General features: G+C 36.0%; 1 protein-coding gene across 4 annotated transcripts in view; it reads left to right on the plus strand.

Moving 5' to 3' along the window:
• ROCK1 (Rho associated coiled-coil containing protein kinase 1) overlaps window positions 1-17878 on the plus strand; it is an 85540-nt gene that overhangs the window by 40024 nt on the left and 27638 nt on the right. For all 4 annotated transcript variants that reach the window (XR_015287358.1, XM_086890904.1, XM_086890915.1 and 1 more), the window contains 13 exons: window positions 2241-2325; window positions 3957-4101; window positions 4387-4525; window positions 4944-5035; window positions 5227-5386; window positions 7728-7794; window positions 11006-11094; window positions 12638-12686; window positions 13241-13376; window positions 13754-13845; window positions 13956-14202; window positions 15889-15995; window positions 17108-17258. Coding sequence is in view for 3 of the 4 variants with exons in the window: in XM_086890904.1 (XP_086747030.1) it covers window positions 2241-2325; window positions 3957-4101; window positions 4387-4525; window positions 4944-5035; window positions 5227-5386; window positions 7728-7794; window positions 11006-11094; window positions 12638-12686; window positions 13241-13376; window positions 13754-13845; window positions 13956-14202; window positions 15889-15995; window positions 17108-17258 (1559 nt within the window). In the remaining variant the exon portion in view is untranslated. The remainder of the gene's footprint in view (window positions 1-2240; window positions 2326-3956; window positions 4102-4386; window positions 4526-4943; window positions 5036-5226; window positions 5387-7727; window positions 7795-11005; window positions 11095-12637; window positions 12687-13240; window positions 13377-13753; window positions 13846-13955; window positions 14203-15888; window positions 15996-17107; window positions 17259-17878) is intronic.

The raw sequence follows: 17878 nt of genomic DNA on the forward strand, positions 1-17878 counted from the left end.
TGGTGTCACTTCTCAGATAGATTGAGAAGTTTTCTTTTTTATATTTGAACTTGTATCTGCTTCAGCTTTTAATTATATTAACTAGGAGCAGAAGAATAATTTTTTCAACAAAATATAAAGGAAGAATTTGAGTAGTGTATAGTATACACTATAGTATATACATTTTCAGTTTGTAATTTGGTCACAAGATCAGTGTTAACATGTTTTACAAAATATTAACGTTTTGCAAAAAAAGCAAACACAAAGCAAAATAAACTACTGATCCATTGCTTGAGTAGGATCTAGAGCATCATTAATTATGTAGCTATGCTGCATCTAATGGGTAAATTATCTGGCTGAATGAGCTATTGTATGTGTGTATTGCTAGTTTTAGAAAGCAGGCATTAGAAGATACCAGCAGCACAGAAAAGATTTTTTTTTCTTGAAAATTCAGATTATTTTGACACTAGGACATTTTTTGGGATTTGTTTTTCCCAGTAGTTAATCTGTTCAACTCTGACGAATGAAAGGGAACTTAGGAAAATATGTGCCTACTGTTTAATGGGTCAGGGACCGAGTGACAAAGGACATGGGAATGGCTGAGGCTGCTGCCTTTACCCCAGCCTTCATTGGTAAGGTCTGCTTTCAGGCCTTTCAGGTCCTGTGCCCCAGTGGCAGAACTTGGGAGAGGAAGGCATTGCTCTAGCAGAGGAAGATCAAGCTGAGTCCCAGTTGTGCAGACTGGATTACACACATGTCCAGGACACATGGTAGTACGTGCCACGGGTGGTTAGGGAGCTGCTGTCACCCTGGAAGGTGTGTGGGTATTAGGAGATGAAGGAAACAAATGGCACATCTGTCTTGCCAAGAAGGGCTGGGAGGAGAGAGTCAGAAGAGCTGAAGGCTAGCCAGCTTAAGGGCAGGTGGATTAAATTGTCAGGAAATGGTTTCCGAGCATGTGGATGGGAAGATGATTATGAGTAGCCTGCTTGGATTTATGAAGTGTAATGCATGCCTTCCCAAACCAATTGCCTTCTGTGTTGAGATGATGGGCTTTACTGATGAGGCAGAGTATGTTTGTCTTGACTTTAGCAAGGTTGTAGATGTAGCCAGGTTAGAAAGGTACAGTTTCAACAGGTAGAGCTGTCTAGATACTCTTTGACTAGCTTGTGCTGTCCAGCAACAGTCAGCTACCAGCAGTTCTCCAGAGGTTTGATACCAGGATCAGCACTGTCTGTTCACAACATGAACGGTGTTCAGGCAAGACAGAAAGCATTAGTCACCAGCTGCCCAGCAGGACTTTATAAAAAAGGTGGACAGCCTGAAGCTGCATGGTGAGAAGATGAAAGGCAATGGATGACACAAGTTGCAGCAGGAGAATATCTAGCTATTCATTAGGAGTTGTTTTTTTCCACTATGAGGGAGGTCAAACAGTACAAGAAAAAGGGTATGGACTCTTGATCCTCAAAAAAAGAAAACTTGCCCAGATTTGACCCTGAGTAACCTAATGTAATTTTGAAGTTGAATCTGATTTTGTCTCTATACTTTGATCAGGCAGCTAACTTGGAGTCTTGCAAAAATCCCTCTTAAACAAAATTAATCTGTGAATGTACTGGTGCATTTGCACTACATTTCATCTGGCAGTTATGGCCAGAGTTCTTCTTTGAGGTCTCTGAAATACACTTTCTCCTGTAATTTGTGTTATGCTATCTTGATAGTTGTTTCTTACTGCTCTTCTGCTTCAGTATGTTCAATGACATGGACATGCTGCACTTTACCAGTTACTTTATAAAAGATTCTGTAGTGAGCATGCTTGGTGGAGGGTAGTATAAGTTAATGCTCCTCTTGAGTCATGGGAAAATATTTGTTCACAATAATAGAATTTTGAAAATGACATCCAGTTGTTCCCTTGAAATAGAAATGGTACAGAAAAGAAGCTATGTTTTCAATGCCTATTTGAGATAACCAGTGAGTATTTTTTATGAACTTGAGGTTCAAGATTAGTGTCCACATCTATTAAATTTGGTTACTTAAGGCTGTATTCTCACATGTATTCTGCTTCTTAAAAATGTTGTAGTACAGTAGTCTGTGTTGGTCGTGATACTTTGAGAAAACAGGAAACAATGGAGGCAATAGTGGTGCTTTAATGGTGCTGTTTTTCTATGCAATGTTATATCCGAAAAGCAGTTGACTTCCATTATTTTCATAAGTCAATTAAATTGAAATTTTACTTTCTAAAATACATATTTTTCTTCTTTCAGAGATGTGAAGCCTGATAATATGCTGCTAGATAAAGCTGGTCATTTAAAATTAGCAGATTTTGGTACTTGTATGAAGATGAACAAGGTAAAGATGTTTGCAATTTCACTTTCATGTTTGTCAAAGGAAAACATACTTAAAAGTGAAAAGATACTGAAAACTTTTAAGCTAGATGAGAAGAGTGTAAAATTCCACTCTGTTCCCTTACTGCTCTTCATGGCCTAGTGAAAGGAACTAGATGATTGTTAAGGTCCCTTCCAACCCAAATCATTCTATGATTCCGTGATTCATGCATCTTATTCAGTGACAATGTAAAGTGCAGAAATCATTCTTTAAGTACTATTTTCTAGAGAAACTTTCTGAAGTTAAGCCTTTGATTGTCTCTAGATGCTTAGGGTTATTTAAGTCTTTTGGTATGAAAAGCTAGTGCAAAGAAATGAGATGATTTTTATGTAGTGTGCCAGAAATGAAAGAATCAAAACTTACTTGACAGCTGCTGAATATCAGTTGTAATTATTAGCCATTGCTGACGTAGCATGAGGACAAATCTGAAGGAAACAGGAACTATTAATTATTTTTTAAAAAATGTATTCTGAGGTCATTAAAAAAAAATGTTTTGCATCAATATTCATATACTGTGTAGCACTGTTGTTCCCTACACAAAACTGAGGGGTTTGTGTCAGCCTGCCCATATATTTGAGGAAAACATATAATGGAAATCTGAAATACATGGTACTTAGTTGAGTTGGTGTAGTATGTACAATATGTTCTCATCATATTCCAGGAGATTTGAATAAATTACTGTACTTAGCTGATGAATAAAAGGCACCAATGAAAACCAAGTGTACGTTATATGTAAAAATCATAGTAGTCTTGAGCCTAGTCTTGGTTCCTCTAGTCTTTTGATAGAGAAAGGTTACCTTCTAGAAGAAAAACTGCTCAGCATAGGAGTATGCTCAGCAGTAATTTTGGATTTGCTGCATATGCAGCACTAGATTAATATTTTTTTTATTTGATTAGTTATATCTTTTTATGCAAGTTTTTCCACTGGTCTGTTTTTAGGAATGGCATAGGATTATTTCAGAAGTGCCTGAAAGGCACTGGAAAAGGGGGTGTGATTACACCTTCAGTTTTCTGGATGACAGCTCCAGTGTGACTGATCTCAGTTCTGCCAGCTGTTTCTCAGGGGTGTGAGGAACATCAAAGGTTCTTCTCACTTGTTACTTGTTCTGAAGTCTCTCTACACAGATTTTCAAAGCCTTATCTAAGCCTTGTCTTTGTAGCATTCAGTATATTGGGTCAGAGGCCAAAAACTTGCAGTTCAACTGTTCCTGTTATCAAAATCCCTGATGTTGACCCATTTATGCTAACAGAGGAGATTTCACTGTTTACAGTACATCCTGTCAGCAAATTACACAATTATATTGGCATGAATGGCTGTGTGGTGTGTGCAGGGCCTAGATGCAATTCTGATTACTTCTTGGGTACTAATGGAGGGTTTTAAAGTAAATTCCATTGTGTTGGACAGATCCAGTGCTTTGTTCTGGCTTTAGCAGCTTAGACTTCAAAAATATATTAAAAAAACATTTTAAAAAGAATGTTTGTTGACAAAATTTGATGTGGATCTGTTGATGTTGCTTAGGCTGCATAAGCTCATGGAACTTACTGACAATTTTGGATCTTATATTTGGGCCTGGCTGTTTTCCTCTCCTTTGTAGGAAGGAATGGTACGATGTGACACGGCTGTGGGAACACCAGACTACATCTCTCCTGAAGTGTTGAAGTCCCAGGGAGGGGATGGTTATTATGGGCGGGAATGTGACTGGTGGTCAGTTGGAGTCTTCTTGTATGAGATGCTTGTAGGTAAGTAGTAGGGTCCTCAGAATTGACTGCACTACTTAACTAGACTCCCATGTTAAAATCACTCTTGTTTTTAACATCATTGCTCTTCTGGCATGAACTGTGGTTTACACATCCTGGCATGTACAGAATATATTTTAGAAAAATTCTGTCAGAGTTCTCAAACATCTGTCCTTATCTCTAGTTCACTTGGTTGCATACGTAGTTATATATGTGAGTTAAATATTGCAAATCAAGTCTACAATAGTTGTGATCTGCTTTTTGATGTTTGTGGTTCTGCTTTTTCAGGTGATACACCTTTTTATGCAGACTCTTTGGTTGGAACATACAGTAAGATTATGAACCATAAGAACTCCCTTACTTTCCCTGATGACAGTGACATTTCTAAAGAGGCAAAAAACCTCATTTGTGCCTTTTTAACTGATAGGTAAGGTTTATATTTTTCTCATTATGAAAATAAGCCTTCATTAAGAGTAGTTCTTGTCATGTTGAAAAAGAAAGTATTTGTTTTGTGTGTATTTTCAAACTGCTTAAGAGAAGTGAAATTTTTAGTGACTTGGGTCTGAATGCAGTGTAGCAACTTGGCAATTGCCTGAGCTGTCCATGATGTGGAAACAGAAGCAGCAGAGTTTCTTATAGACAAAAGTTAAAACCAGGCTGTATTCTGAAATGTAGCTGCTGTGCTCATATAGAGATCTTATGAAAACTTTCAAGTTATGTCTACATTTTACTATAGTTTGAGAGGTATTTTATTGTCCTTGTTGTTAGATTATTCTTTAAAATGAGTCTTTCCTTCAGAATAATTAATGGAATCTCACGTGTTTAACCAAAACATTCTTTAACAGGGAAGTGAGGTTAGGACGAAATGGTGTAGAAGAAATTAAACGGCACCTTTTCTTCAAAAATGATCAGTGGGCTTGGGAAACACTCAGAGACAGTAAGTATAGTGCTTTTCTCAGAAATGGTGGTCTGGCTTACCGATGTATCATGTTAGCAAAAGGACTGGTGTATTTTGTTTAAAGGGGTTTAAAGTTTTATTTGTTTATTTTATCTGTGTTCCAAGAAAAATTTTCATAGTGATTTGAGTAATACACTGATTATGATCATACTACTTTGCCTTTTTTCCAGCGGTAGCACCAGTTGTGCCTGACTTAAGTAGTGACATTGACACTAGTAATTTTGATGATCTGGAAGAAGACAAAGGAGAGGAAGAAACATTTCCCATACCAAAAGCATTTGTGGGCAACCAGCTTCCTTTTGTAGGATTTACGTACTACAGCAACCGTCGGTACGTATGCAGAAAGCAAATTAATTGTGTTTTCTTTGTTAGCACTGTTTCTGACTCTTACCAACCAATTTTTAGGTTTAAGTCTATTCAGATACTTCTTAGTCATTCAGAATACTAAAAATTATACTGTTTTAATACTTTAACAGTGATAACCAGTACTACAAGGCATCATTACCTTAAAATATCACATTGTGTTGTTGAGTGTCCTGTTCGGCATTGAGAAGATTTTATAATGATGCTGCAGAAGCTAAGCAAGAAAAATCCACTGTTGCCACTACCAGGCAGAGCTCCCTGCAGAGTACTGAATTGTGTGTAGAATCATGAATCAGGGATTGAAATTCCATTTGTTTTACTGCATATTACTGTCCCTGAGCTGAATATGAAATTTCCATACCTTACATCAGTGTTTTAGTGTGTGGTAAAATAAACCTTGGCTTACTAGAAAGATTTCCTACTTGCCTGCTTTCTGCTTCATAATTTTTCTTAAGTGTACATCCTCTGACAAAGTGAGATCGTGATGCTTTACGGCTTCCACGATTGCTTAAAAGACTTCTAAATTATGTCAGTCAAAGCTGTATTGGTTCATGCTTTCAACAGTCATTATATTGTAAGTCCTATGGATAGCTATATCTTCATTCAAAAATCTCAGTAACTTTTTAATACCTGGAAATCTGCTTTTAATTATGGTGTCAGGCTTAAAATGGGCTAAAACTTCTAGCAGAGCTGTCAGACTGTTAGTTTTAATAGCATTTCTGGATAGGAAAATCTTAAAGGAAATAAATCTGGTTTTTGTCCTTGCATAGAAGAGGAAACACTTTTCCAAGCCTGTGGTGAAATTCTTTCCATCTCTGCAAAGAGTTGGATTTGTTGTTACTTTTTGCCATGGTAAGGTGTAGAAGGACTTGCAGGCTTTGCGTACTTTGGGTGAGTTCAGCAGTTCAAGAGTTTCACCTATTGTTCTCACTTTAGTCTGTAACTTTGAAAAGTTTTAATTTTTGCCTTGCAGGAATATTTTGGAATATATTGTCAAGAAGTAGCATATTAGGAGCTTGTTAATAACAGAATTTCTTCCTTTCCTGTCTTCCTTTTTGGGGGACAGTATCAGGAATTTAGATAATTAAGTGGCTGTATTCTTGCTGTCATTAAAGAGCTCTGCTGCTCTCTGCTACTAACATAAGTTTGTAGGCTTATTAGAACTATGATGCTGACTTAGAATTTAATTTTTTCCTGTAATCTGCTGGTGTGATTGTCTTGAAAAATCTGAAAATAGTTAAAGCATGAAAAGAAAAAATAAATCTGTATTTGGACGTTTTAACACAGATTTTGGAATACCAGCCGAGAACGCTTTGTAGCCCTATCTGGCTTGTGAGTTCTCTTCTAGATTTGATGGAGCTGGTGCTGTGCCTGTTTAAGTATCACATTCTTACTGCTCAACAGCCCTGGTGTGTAAAATATGGTGGCTTCTTGTACTCCAAACAGCAAGCTTGTTTCCTTGAAACATAGGAAACTGTTTCATTTCCACTTTGTCATATGATTGTCTGAAAGCCAGCTTGATGTTTAATTTGACCATGGTTTGGAGATGCTTTTGATTTTACCCTCCTTGATATTTTGGAGAGGTTTTCTTATACCTGAAAATATCCATGTGTAACAAAAAGGTTGTGTTCATCTTTCTCAGTTCACGTGTTGGAGAGTTACTTCACACATAATCTGATGCCCTTAATAGATGCTTTATGTCTCTTTAGATCAGTTATCAGGCCAAAAATATCACATAAAATACCAAAGGAATTTGAAAACAGTAATTTGTATTTATTTACTTGACTCTCCAGAATCATGACAACTAGAAATTTATGGTATTTTTAGAAAACATTTACGTAAAATAAGAACACTGGCTTCAGGGCAAACCTCTTGTGCGTGGAACTCTTAGTAACTTTGTTGAAAGTTACACAATCTCTGCAGACTTTGCTTCATTACTGCTACTTGCTGCATAAGTGCCTGAGTAAATATTTATGGGATGGAAGCCAATGAGAGTGTTGTAACTAAGGAAAGCAAAGATTTTTTTTTAACGGTTATTAGAAAAAAGAAAAGTGGTTGTTTTAGTATTTGGCAAAAATCCTTTTTTTCTGGAGGCCTTCTATTGCAGCTTTCTACTTTAACCTTTACAATAAATTGAATTTTTCAATTAAATGTGCTTAAATCTGATTATGTTACTATTTGATTATCCACATTTTGGTGCAGTAAATATGGGAGTTATATTTTAGGATGTCTGTATTATCTTAATCTTTTTTTCATAATCTTGCCTTTAAACAATTCTTCAACTATAACTTGAAAAATGCTTTTGCAGGTATTTAGGTGTCCCTGCAGAAAATTCCAATGACAACAGAACGGGCTCCAGTGTGGACAAAAGTGTGGTATGTCTTTATCTTTATTGTATCCTAATAAAGGATTATATTATATTATAAAGGAAAATATTCACAGTTTTTATCTTTAGAAATATCAAAGTGCTTTGTGCAATGTTTTTAGAGTGTCTTATTGATCCTGGGTAGCTTTGTGGCAGCCATGGAGTCTGGATTTCTAGTGACCTCAGTGGGAGGTGGAAGACAATGTACCAAGCTTGGGCATGCTGCTCCTTCACAAGCTTTCCCCACAAGCTGTTGGGAGTTAGGGCACTCTAGCATTTCTAGAGCAGTTCATCTAGCAAGAAATAAGAAAGAACTTAGGAATTCCTTCAGTTACTTCTTCCCAAGCATCTCAGCAGTCAGTTTTTCAGGAAGGTATGCTAAGGTGCTTGTGACTTGGTTGAGTGCTTGGATTCTATGTAAGTTCTGATATAAATCAAGCAATTCCCTGAGAATGGTTTGATATTTTACAAATTACATTCTTTCCAGAAGAAAACGTGGTCAAAAATTGATAATTAACTTTAAAAGATGTCTTGGCTTAGACTATGATTTTCTTTGTTAGTATTTTATTCTGTTTTCTGTTGCGAGTCGAAAAGATACTGATCTGTGTTCCCTTTTCTCCTAAACTAGCAATGAAAAGGTTTAATGACACTACCCAGAGAAAATCTGCCCAGGGAAGGGGTTATGTCCTTTATTGGGCAACTGAATTTAATTGTTGAAATGTTTTGATTTTTTATGTGTATTGATGTATTTGATATACTTCCTTTTAAGCATTTGACTGTTGATACAGTAAAATTTAAAAATAATGCCAGACATACCAATGTTTGAAAGTACTTAAAACTGTGTGCTGGCTTTTGGTTGACTTTCAAGAGTTACTGAATGGACTTGGTGTACTCAGTGAAATATTACTCAGTGTGTAGTTAAAGAATCCTCAATAGTCCTGTCCCTATTGTCAGATATATTTTAATGTCTTGTGATTTTAGCAGTTTTGGGAGGTGAAAGTCTGGAAGAATTTGATTGGTATAGGAAAGCTTATATCAGTGTTAAGTCTTTACTACAAGGTATTTTTCCCCCACTGTTCTTTCTCAGCTGTTTTTCTTTCATTACATGCTGCAATGAAAACGGTAATGTTGACACATGGTTAGCAAATTAATTAGTTCTGGAAATATAACTCAAGATGTTACCTGGTCTCTCTGCATTTTGACGTCTGCATTTTGAATGTCTTTGGGGAGAGACATGAGTGCCACAAATTTCCAAGGAAATTGTTTTGCAAGCCTATAAAACTTAACAGAGTTAGGCCATGAAGTTGTACAAAAATAGAATTCAAGGTTCTTTTAATGAATATAAAACCTCTTTGAAGACCTGATTGCTTACTTCGATTTAGTGCTGCTGCAACCACCTGTGAACAGCTTAGATTCTAAGAAAAAGGAGATTAACAGATTCTGTTGCACTGGATCTTAGGTTTTCTTCATTGCTCAGGGTGCAGAACCAGACTCAATATGCTGTATTGAGTAAGAAAAAAGAAAAAAAAGAAAAAATATGACAGTTTCAGAGGGATTTTTTCTTTACTTCTCTGTTGCAGACAGGCTTTTCTGTAGTCCTTTCTTTCCATGCTTCCTACACAAAATGGAAATGGAGAGCAAACTAAAACTTAAAGGAGTGCTTTTATAGTTAATTGTAACTCAGGATTTTCTTGAGGTATTCTTTAGTCTATTGATAGCAGATTATGCAGAACTTTGTCCGGAAGCCTGTTGTCTCTACTGATATAATTAGACTGCTCAGCAAGCTCAGATGGGTCCCCTGGGGTACAGCCTGATGTGAGAACATGCAGAGACAGAGAGACGCAAGAGGATGCGATAGCAATCCAAGCTAGTAGGAGTCAGTACAGAAATGCATCAGTTGCCAGATGTCTTTTTAGACTTGTTTCTCATCTGTCCCATTTAGTTTCTCTGTGCACCCTGTCTGGAAGGGCTATAACATGAGTAAAAAGAAATGGAAGAGCAATCACATTGAACCTTTGTTATCCTCTGTTTTGGATCATTTGCTGTGATCTTTTCTTACTAAAGTGAGAGCCTTTAAATAGTCTTGATTCTTGCTTTATTTCTTAGTGGTTCATACCAAGGACATAAATGCGTTGTGTCCATAAATTGGTCCTTCTTTTCCCTCAGAGTTTAAATTTAGAAGACATTCCTTGTTTTTAACTACAAGCATTGTCTGATCTACATAGTGTTATATTCTCTGTCACATCAGTGATTGTTTTCCAGAGCTGCTCTGTTAAGCAGAAATGTCTGATTTTTGGAAGTTTTTTGAGATCTTGGGGTTAAAACAGGAAACAAGAAAGCAAAGCATCAAAACCACTTGAATATGTTGAGTCTAGATTAGGAATCTAGTGCTTCCCTATGCAGTTCCAAGAGCATTGAGGGAAGTGTGTAAAAATTAGATAGACTGAAATCCTTACATTATAAGTGGAAAGGTTATGAATCAACATGAGGTTGACTTGATGAGCTCTGTCAGAGCTCACACTGTCACATTAACTGAGGATTTTGATGTTGGAATGGGATAATTGTGCCTAGGTATTTGGTAGAATGTAGATATTTTGAGACTACATGAAAAGAATTAATTTCTGAGTTTATCTTGCTGGCAAACAGTACGTGCCATGCGGTAATGTGCCATATTAACATCTGAAGTTTGTTACTATCTTTCAAACCTCAGTGTAGTTCTAGCTGTAGAAATGATCTCTGACTAAAGAGATGGTGAGAGCACTTTCTCCCCTCTGCCAATAACTGACTGGCCTGGTTCTGCTTCCTGAACTTGTGAGCTTGAAGATACATTGCAAAATACATGTGGTGGTTCATGCTAGAAGAAATTTTGAGACTAACTGAAGTGCTTTCTAATATCTTTGCAATAATATCTTTAGTCAGATACTGAAGATATGTCAAGCTAGGAGGATGTGATTTAGCTTAGCTCTGTGAATTTTGAAGATACCCTGAAATTTCATGTGCATGCAAATGAAAAAAACTTTCTTCTTGTTATTAAATTGTGGGGGGGGGGCAGGGGCAGGGAGGAAGGGACACGCATCACATTTTAATAAGGTAAAATGTATTTTTTTGGTAGAAGAAAGTAAGCTATGATACAATGTAAGCAGAACTGAATATTATTAAATACTTTTTTAAAGTTTCTAAATTTAATGCATGTTCTTTCATTTATAAATACATACTTAAAGCTGGAAAATATGCAGAAGATGATCTATGAGTTAGAAGAACAGCTACATAATGAAATGCAGTTGAAAGATGAAATGGAGCAAAAGTGCAGGTGAGACTTTGAACTTCAATTGTTTACATCATTTCAGTATATCTAACATTTCAGTTCTGTGTTACTGCTTCAGGGAGTACTGGGATAACACTAAGAATGGTGTTGTAGCTCTCCAAGGGAGTTCCAGGCACAGGTTTAAGTAATTCTAAAATTTTCTTGAGTATGGTATAAAGAATTTTTTTTTCATTGACAATCATGTAACACATGTTCTTTCTGACCACTTAAGTGTTTGAGTTTACCTGATATCTCTGTATTCAGATGTTTTATTGGACAGAGGTACACAGTCATCATGCTAATTTTTTTGAAAATGTTGAGATTCTGAATATTTGGCATATATTGGAGTATTAAAATTACTTAGCTGTTTTCTAAATACAGGTACTTGTTGGAAAACCACTTTTTTCCTATGACTGACATATAAGAACAACTGTTTGCTTTCTAAAGTTCTGTTTCTATCATGCTGAAGTAGCAGCTATGTGAGAATTGGCATTTTTCTCGCAATCACACTTAGGAACTAACAGTTGAGATTATTCTTTCTGATAATCGGACGTTTTTATTCAGATTCATGCAAGCTAAATTTCCCTTCAGTTAGCTTCTCCTTTTGGAGTCTCTTCCTGAAGGATTAAATAATCTCAGGAGACAATGCCAGGTATATGATACGGGAAGAATTTAGACCTGTGAATTGGAACCATGGTGTGTAGCTGTACAAGCTTCTTAGGTGTAAACTGGTGACTGGAATGGTCTGGTGGGAATTTAGGCTGTGTGACACTGCTTACTTAAACACAAGCTCACTGTTGGCATGTTCTGATTGCTCTCCACAAGCAGGACATACATTCTTGAGGGATATTCAGTAGCTGTCTTCCTGCAGTGCTACTGAAGTTGTCAGAGCACAACTGTGTCTGAACTGCCATTCACTGCAGAGTTAGTTGATAGGAGATACTGCTAACTATTGTAACTGGCTCTTTTTGTACCTGCCAGGCAGCCTTGTCTGAGTCCTCTTTGTTGCCTCTTTGAAGAGGGATAGCTGCCTATAGAAATGCAATGGATGTGTCAGAGTTATTGCCAGTTAAACGAGGTTTTACTTCACTGCACTCTCTCTGTAGTCCAGTCTTCTAATACATTGCTCCAACAGAAAGGCTTTCAAATAATGTTGTTTATATATCTTTATCTGTAATAGGAAGCTGTCTACTGTGGAATTAATGAACTATTTTAGATATTTGGAGGTCTCAACTAGAGGAGGCTTTAGTAGCTTAGCAGGGTGTTTTAATCTTAAGAATAACCTGTTGTGTACATACGCTGTTTTTTGAAGATTAAGGGATAAAATGTGGCATCTAAAGTTTTGCATATTTAATCTGTGACAAAGCTGATAAATATTTAGTGATATATTGTAAAAAATATTTGCAATGATTGATTGTCTTCAGCTTTAAATGTTCATTACAAAATAGCATTAGTCAAAATTAAATGTTTGCTTTAGTAATGGTAACAAATCATTTCACTACAAAAATATGTATAATGTATCTATTAAATGATCTTGTTTTATTTTTAGATCTTCAAACATAAAGCTAGACAAGATAATGAAAGAACTGGATGAAGAGGTAATTTTTTTCCTCACTGAAGATGCCTTAATTGGGTAAAGAGTGGAGTTGAGAATACTACTTTCATGATTCTAAGATATTTTTTCTGTGACTAAAAAAATTGGTTGAGACTTAACAATCATGTTTCAATACATAGCACTTTTATTTATACACATTTTCAAAAACTTTTATTTCTGTAAGTCATGCTGATTTCTCTTTACTCTGCTAAATATTTTATGTAGTCTTGCTCATTGCAAGTTTTCTGGAGTTTATCAAAGTCAATTACTATAAAAATACAGATGATTTTCTATTGAGTCCTTCTCTTATCTCTTGATAGTAATTTTAGTGGTTACTTTAGATATAATCGTACTAACAACAATTTTTCTAGTAATTGTATAAATTAGTCGTATAGAAGTTAAAAAAAGTTGTCTTTCCTGTAAACCTTTCCAAGGAAGCCAGGAATTCATTCAATTGAAACAATGCATCAGTTTCCTTGTTTAATTAATTGCAGAGATCCTGGTTTAGTGATCATTCCTTAAAACGTAAGTATAAAATAGCAATTCTTTGAATTTTAGGGCAGTCAGAGGAAGAACTTGGAAACAACAGTGTCTCAGATTGAGAAGGACAAGATGGTGTTACAACATAAAATAAATGAGTACCAAAGAAAATTTGAACAAGAGAATGAAAAAAGACGTAATGTGGAAAATGAAGGTATGCAATATTGTCCAAGCATTGACACTGAGGAGGTATATGATGTGTTTTCGGGAATAGTTTAGTATCATAGTAGCTTAAATGCTGTGCAACTTGGAAGTTTGAAAAGGGATCTTTTCAAATAACACAGATTTTAAGTTTGTTTTTATTTGAACACAGATTTTTGTTATTTTCAAATTCTGTTCTCTGCAACACTGTGCTGTGTTGTTAGTCTGTAAGCACAAAATGTGACAAAAATATATATGTAAGAAGCAAAAAGTCAACAAAAGACCTATCAATTCAAAACAATATTTTGGAGCATATTTGTGTAAAAAAACAAGAATAAAACCCTAAGGTTTTTTTTAGTATGCTGTATTAATGGTGAAATTTCTCTTTAGTGTCCACACTAAAAGATCAGATGGAAGACTTGAAAAAAATAAGCCAGCATTCACAAATTTCAAATGAGAAGATAACACAGTTACAAAAACAAGTATGTTGTGTTCCTTTTCTTCATTCTTTCTTTGGTTTGAACATTCAAATGTAGCAAAACTGTTTCCATAATCTTTATATTTGAAAATCTTGTCTGGTTTATTTTAACAGCTTGAAGAAGCAAATGATTTGCTGAGGACAGAATCTGACACAGCTGCAAGACTGAGAAAGGGTAACACAGAAATGAGCAAGTCATTAAGTCAGGTAGAATCACTGAATAGAGAGCTGCAAGAAAGGTGCAGAGTTCTGGAAAGCACAAAACTGCAGGTGGAGAAGGATTATTACCAACTACAAGCAGCTTTGGAGTCAGAACGAAGGGACAGAAGTCATGGATCTGAAATGATTGGAGAATTACAGGGTAATTATTCTGAATTTATACCTCACTAAAAAAAGTTGTGATAACCCTACTTAAATGGAATTTGATAATGGGAGGAAAACCAACCTGCGAAGTGTGACTGAACAATTTCTGAAGATTGGATCTGGCTTCCTGCTCATGCTGAGCAGCTCTTGGGAGGGAGAGAGAATATCAGAATCAAAGAGTGTCAAACACTGTGAGTCTGGGGCTGCATTGACTAAAAGTCTGAGTCCAGTGGTGCAAACATATGAAGAGCTGATACAGTGCTAGAGAAGATGCAACACTGTCTTACTGCCTTGTGCAGTGGCCAAGTTGTATATCGTATAGGTATTGTATAGTTGTATATCGCAAGGTATATCGTGCACTTGCTCTTCTTTCATTTGTGGAGAAAGCTTGTTTTTTTTTTTTTTTTGTTAAACTGCATTTATTATGATGATTCTACATTACTTTTATAAGCAAAGTTAAGAGCACAAAAGAGGATGCAGATACGGAATCCCTTTTTTTTCAGGGTGGTTGAAACTTTCTAGTATTTGTATTGATTCTTCATACTAGAAGCTATTCAGATGCGTTAGTTCATGACTGTGCCTGTGCTAATGGACCCTGACTCTTAACTTGCCATTTTGAACCATCTGTCTGCAGATGTGTGCTTATGAGTGTCCATGAGGCACAGGCTTTTGATGAGGACTCTCCTTTCCCTTCTAAATGGAAGCTTATAAAACGGAGACTTTTTACCAAGATTGGTAGTGACAGGACAAGGGACAATGGTTTTAAATTGAAAGAGAGTAGATTTACATTAGATACAGGAAGAAATTTTTTTTACAAGAAGGTTGGTGAGTCCCTGGGACAGGTTGTCCAGGAAGTTTCTTTGTTGCCTTGTCCCTGGAAGTGTTAGGTTGGATGGGTCTTTGAGCAATGTGGTCTAGTGAGAGGTGTCCCTGCATGTGGCAGAGTGGTTGAACTAAATGGTTTTCTGGGGGTCCCTTCCAAACCATGTGATTCTACTTAGTATTTCGTATAAACACTTATACCACACAAAGGTAGATGCTGTAGGGTTTGAGGAATAGTTCATTTTTCCATGTCATAGCACATAAAATCATAGGATGGTTTTGATTTGAAAAGACCTCTAAGATCATTGAAGCCACCTATTAACCCCCAGAACTACCAAATCCACCACAAAATCACATCCCTAAGTGCCACATTTACACATCTTTTGAACACTCCGAGGTGGTGATTCCACACTTTCCATGGGAAGCCTGTTTCAGTGCCTGACTTCCCCATGATTTGAGTCTCACTTAAGTGAATACATTGTGTTAGTACCCAAAAATCTGTTTGAGACTGATGTTCTGTGTAATGTGCCTCATCTACACGTTAGTGAAGTTAGCATCACTTAGAGGTGCTTGTTCCATAGCATATCAGAACTTGGGTTAATGAAAGAAATTTTGAATATTAGATAATGTAAGTGGTGGAAGGCAGGAACCATTTCTGCATTATTTTGTGAATTGTTACTGATGACATGCATCAAAGAGTGTTGGAAAAGGACAGTTTCCTGTACAATGTATGGTCTGTACATGCTTGAAAAATTTGAAGTATTTGAAATCTTTTATGGGCCCAAAAATCAGTAAAAGTTGCAAAGCCAATTGATCCAAGTAGAGTAACTAATATTGAGTGGTATTTAATTTTTTGTGGCAGTTCGGATTACAGCTTTACAAGAAGAAGTAAAAAACATTAAAAACAATCTTGATCGAGTGGAAGCGGAAAGAAAACAAGCACAGGATATGCTTAACCATTCAGAAAAGGTACGGTGAAGTGATGTTGAGGCCGATGCTTTTTGTCAGCTCTTGACTAAATTTTCAAATATTATTGATGTTTCCAAGTTCAGTGTTATTGCTCTGAATCAGTCTTGTGTTTATTAACTAAGTACTGCGAATTTACAATCTCATCAGGAGGGTCTTCCAAGTCCTCAGGTAGTTCTTACTTGTAGCATTGGGCAAAAAAATAATTTGTCATTCATTATCACTGATTCGAAGAGCCAGTCCTACTGCCAGTAGCAAGGAATTTTTTCTGCCTGCCTAGCTATGACTACAAAGACTTGCCTCTGAAAACCTATGAACTTTTAAAAAATCAGATTTTTTTTTAAGTTGTTTTATTGTTTTTATTTTTTTTTTGCCTTTACTGGATTTTAATTTCACTGGATCAGTGCCAGGCAGGCCTTTTGATCAACTCTGGTGTGGAATTTTTTTCTGTCCTTACGTTCTTCCTTCTGAATAGTAGCAGAATGTTCCCCTAGCATTTCTGATCCCTCCCATATGATGGAAAAAAAAGAGTAAAAGGAAATCCTGCACCCTTTCTCCAGACAGACTGTAGAGTTAACTCTATCTAGTGAGGTCAGGCAAAGACTTGCTGTGCTGTGTAGTCTATGCAAATAAACCAGAGTTATGACAGCCTGTGAGGGAAGGGGCAAGCAAGTTTAAGTTGCTGTTATGTGAAGCAGCCATTCAAAGGCAAGTCCTCATTTCTGTAAGCACATCTCCAATGCTTGTTTGATGGATTACTGTTAATGCCTGGCAATTCTAGGAATGAAATAACCCAATTCCATACAGGAAACAATTATTCAGATTCCTCTGTGTTCTGGGATGTCAGTTCATTAGTTGTGTATTTCCAGTTTAGGTGACTACTGATTATACAAATGGAGAAGTTTCCATTTTCTTACAAATTTATAGGCTACTGAAAAAAAGATGGAGTTTTTCCCAGGGCACTGAGTACAATTTTGGTCTGTTACTGTTCTTTACTAAGTATGGAGAATAACATTGATAATCTCTTGATAACAGAAATTTAATAGTAAAAAAGGGAATAAAAATGTGATGCCTTAGGTATTATCGAAATCTGATAACTATAACTTTATCTTTAGGAAAAGAATAATTTAGAGATAGATTTGAACTACAAACTGAAATCCTTACAAGACCGGTTAGAACAGGAAGTCAATGAGCACAAAGTGACTAAAGCACGGTTAACTGACAAGCACCAGTCAATAGAGGAGGCAAGATCAGTTGCGATGTGTGGTAAGTGTTTCCTGCAAGTTTCAGGTAAATATGTAATAAAGTGTGTTCTGATTATGATATTTTAATACTTTTGCACGAGTGTTTGGTCCCTTCTATAAAGAAAATGCATATTAAAATCTTAAAATGTGTAGACTACACATTTTAAATTATTTTCCCTAACATGCTATTTCATAAAAATTGTATTGTTTCTTAATGTTTTGCATACCTTACTTCAAAGCCTTCTTTCGTTTCTAAAATGCTATTGAATCTTGAAATTCTGTCTAATGCTAAACAAAATTAAAAGAATGTTTTATCAAGGGAGATGTCTTAGAGCATTCATTCCTGGGTTGCTGCGTTAAAAATACCAGCATTATATTAGGCTTGTCTGAAGTGAAATGGGAAAGTTTCTATTATAGATGGATATCCAGGAATCAAAGATATGTCTTGATTTTGTAATTGAATATGTCAGGTTTTCTCTGTGAAGGTCATCACTACCTCAATGTGGTTTGTAGAGTTAATAATAATGGTAGCATTTTTTCCGTTTGCTACTATCCATTCATGGAAATGAAACTTTGCCTTGCTTCAAAGTGATTACTTCAAGAATTTTTATTTCTTATGCAATTTTTATTTTTTTCACTATT

The sequence above is a fragment of the Cyanistes caeruleus genome, chromosome 1, assembly GCF_971803275.1.
Source record: "Cyanistes caeruleus chromosome 1, bCyaCae1.hap1.1, whole genome shotgun sequence".
Lineage (NCBI taxonomy): Eukaryota > Metazoa > Chordata > Aves > Passeriformes > Paridae > Cyanistes > Cyanistes caeruleus.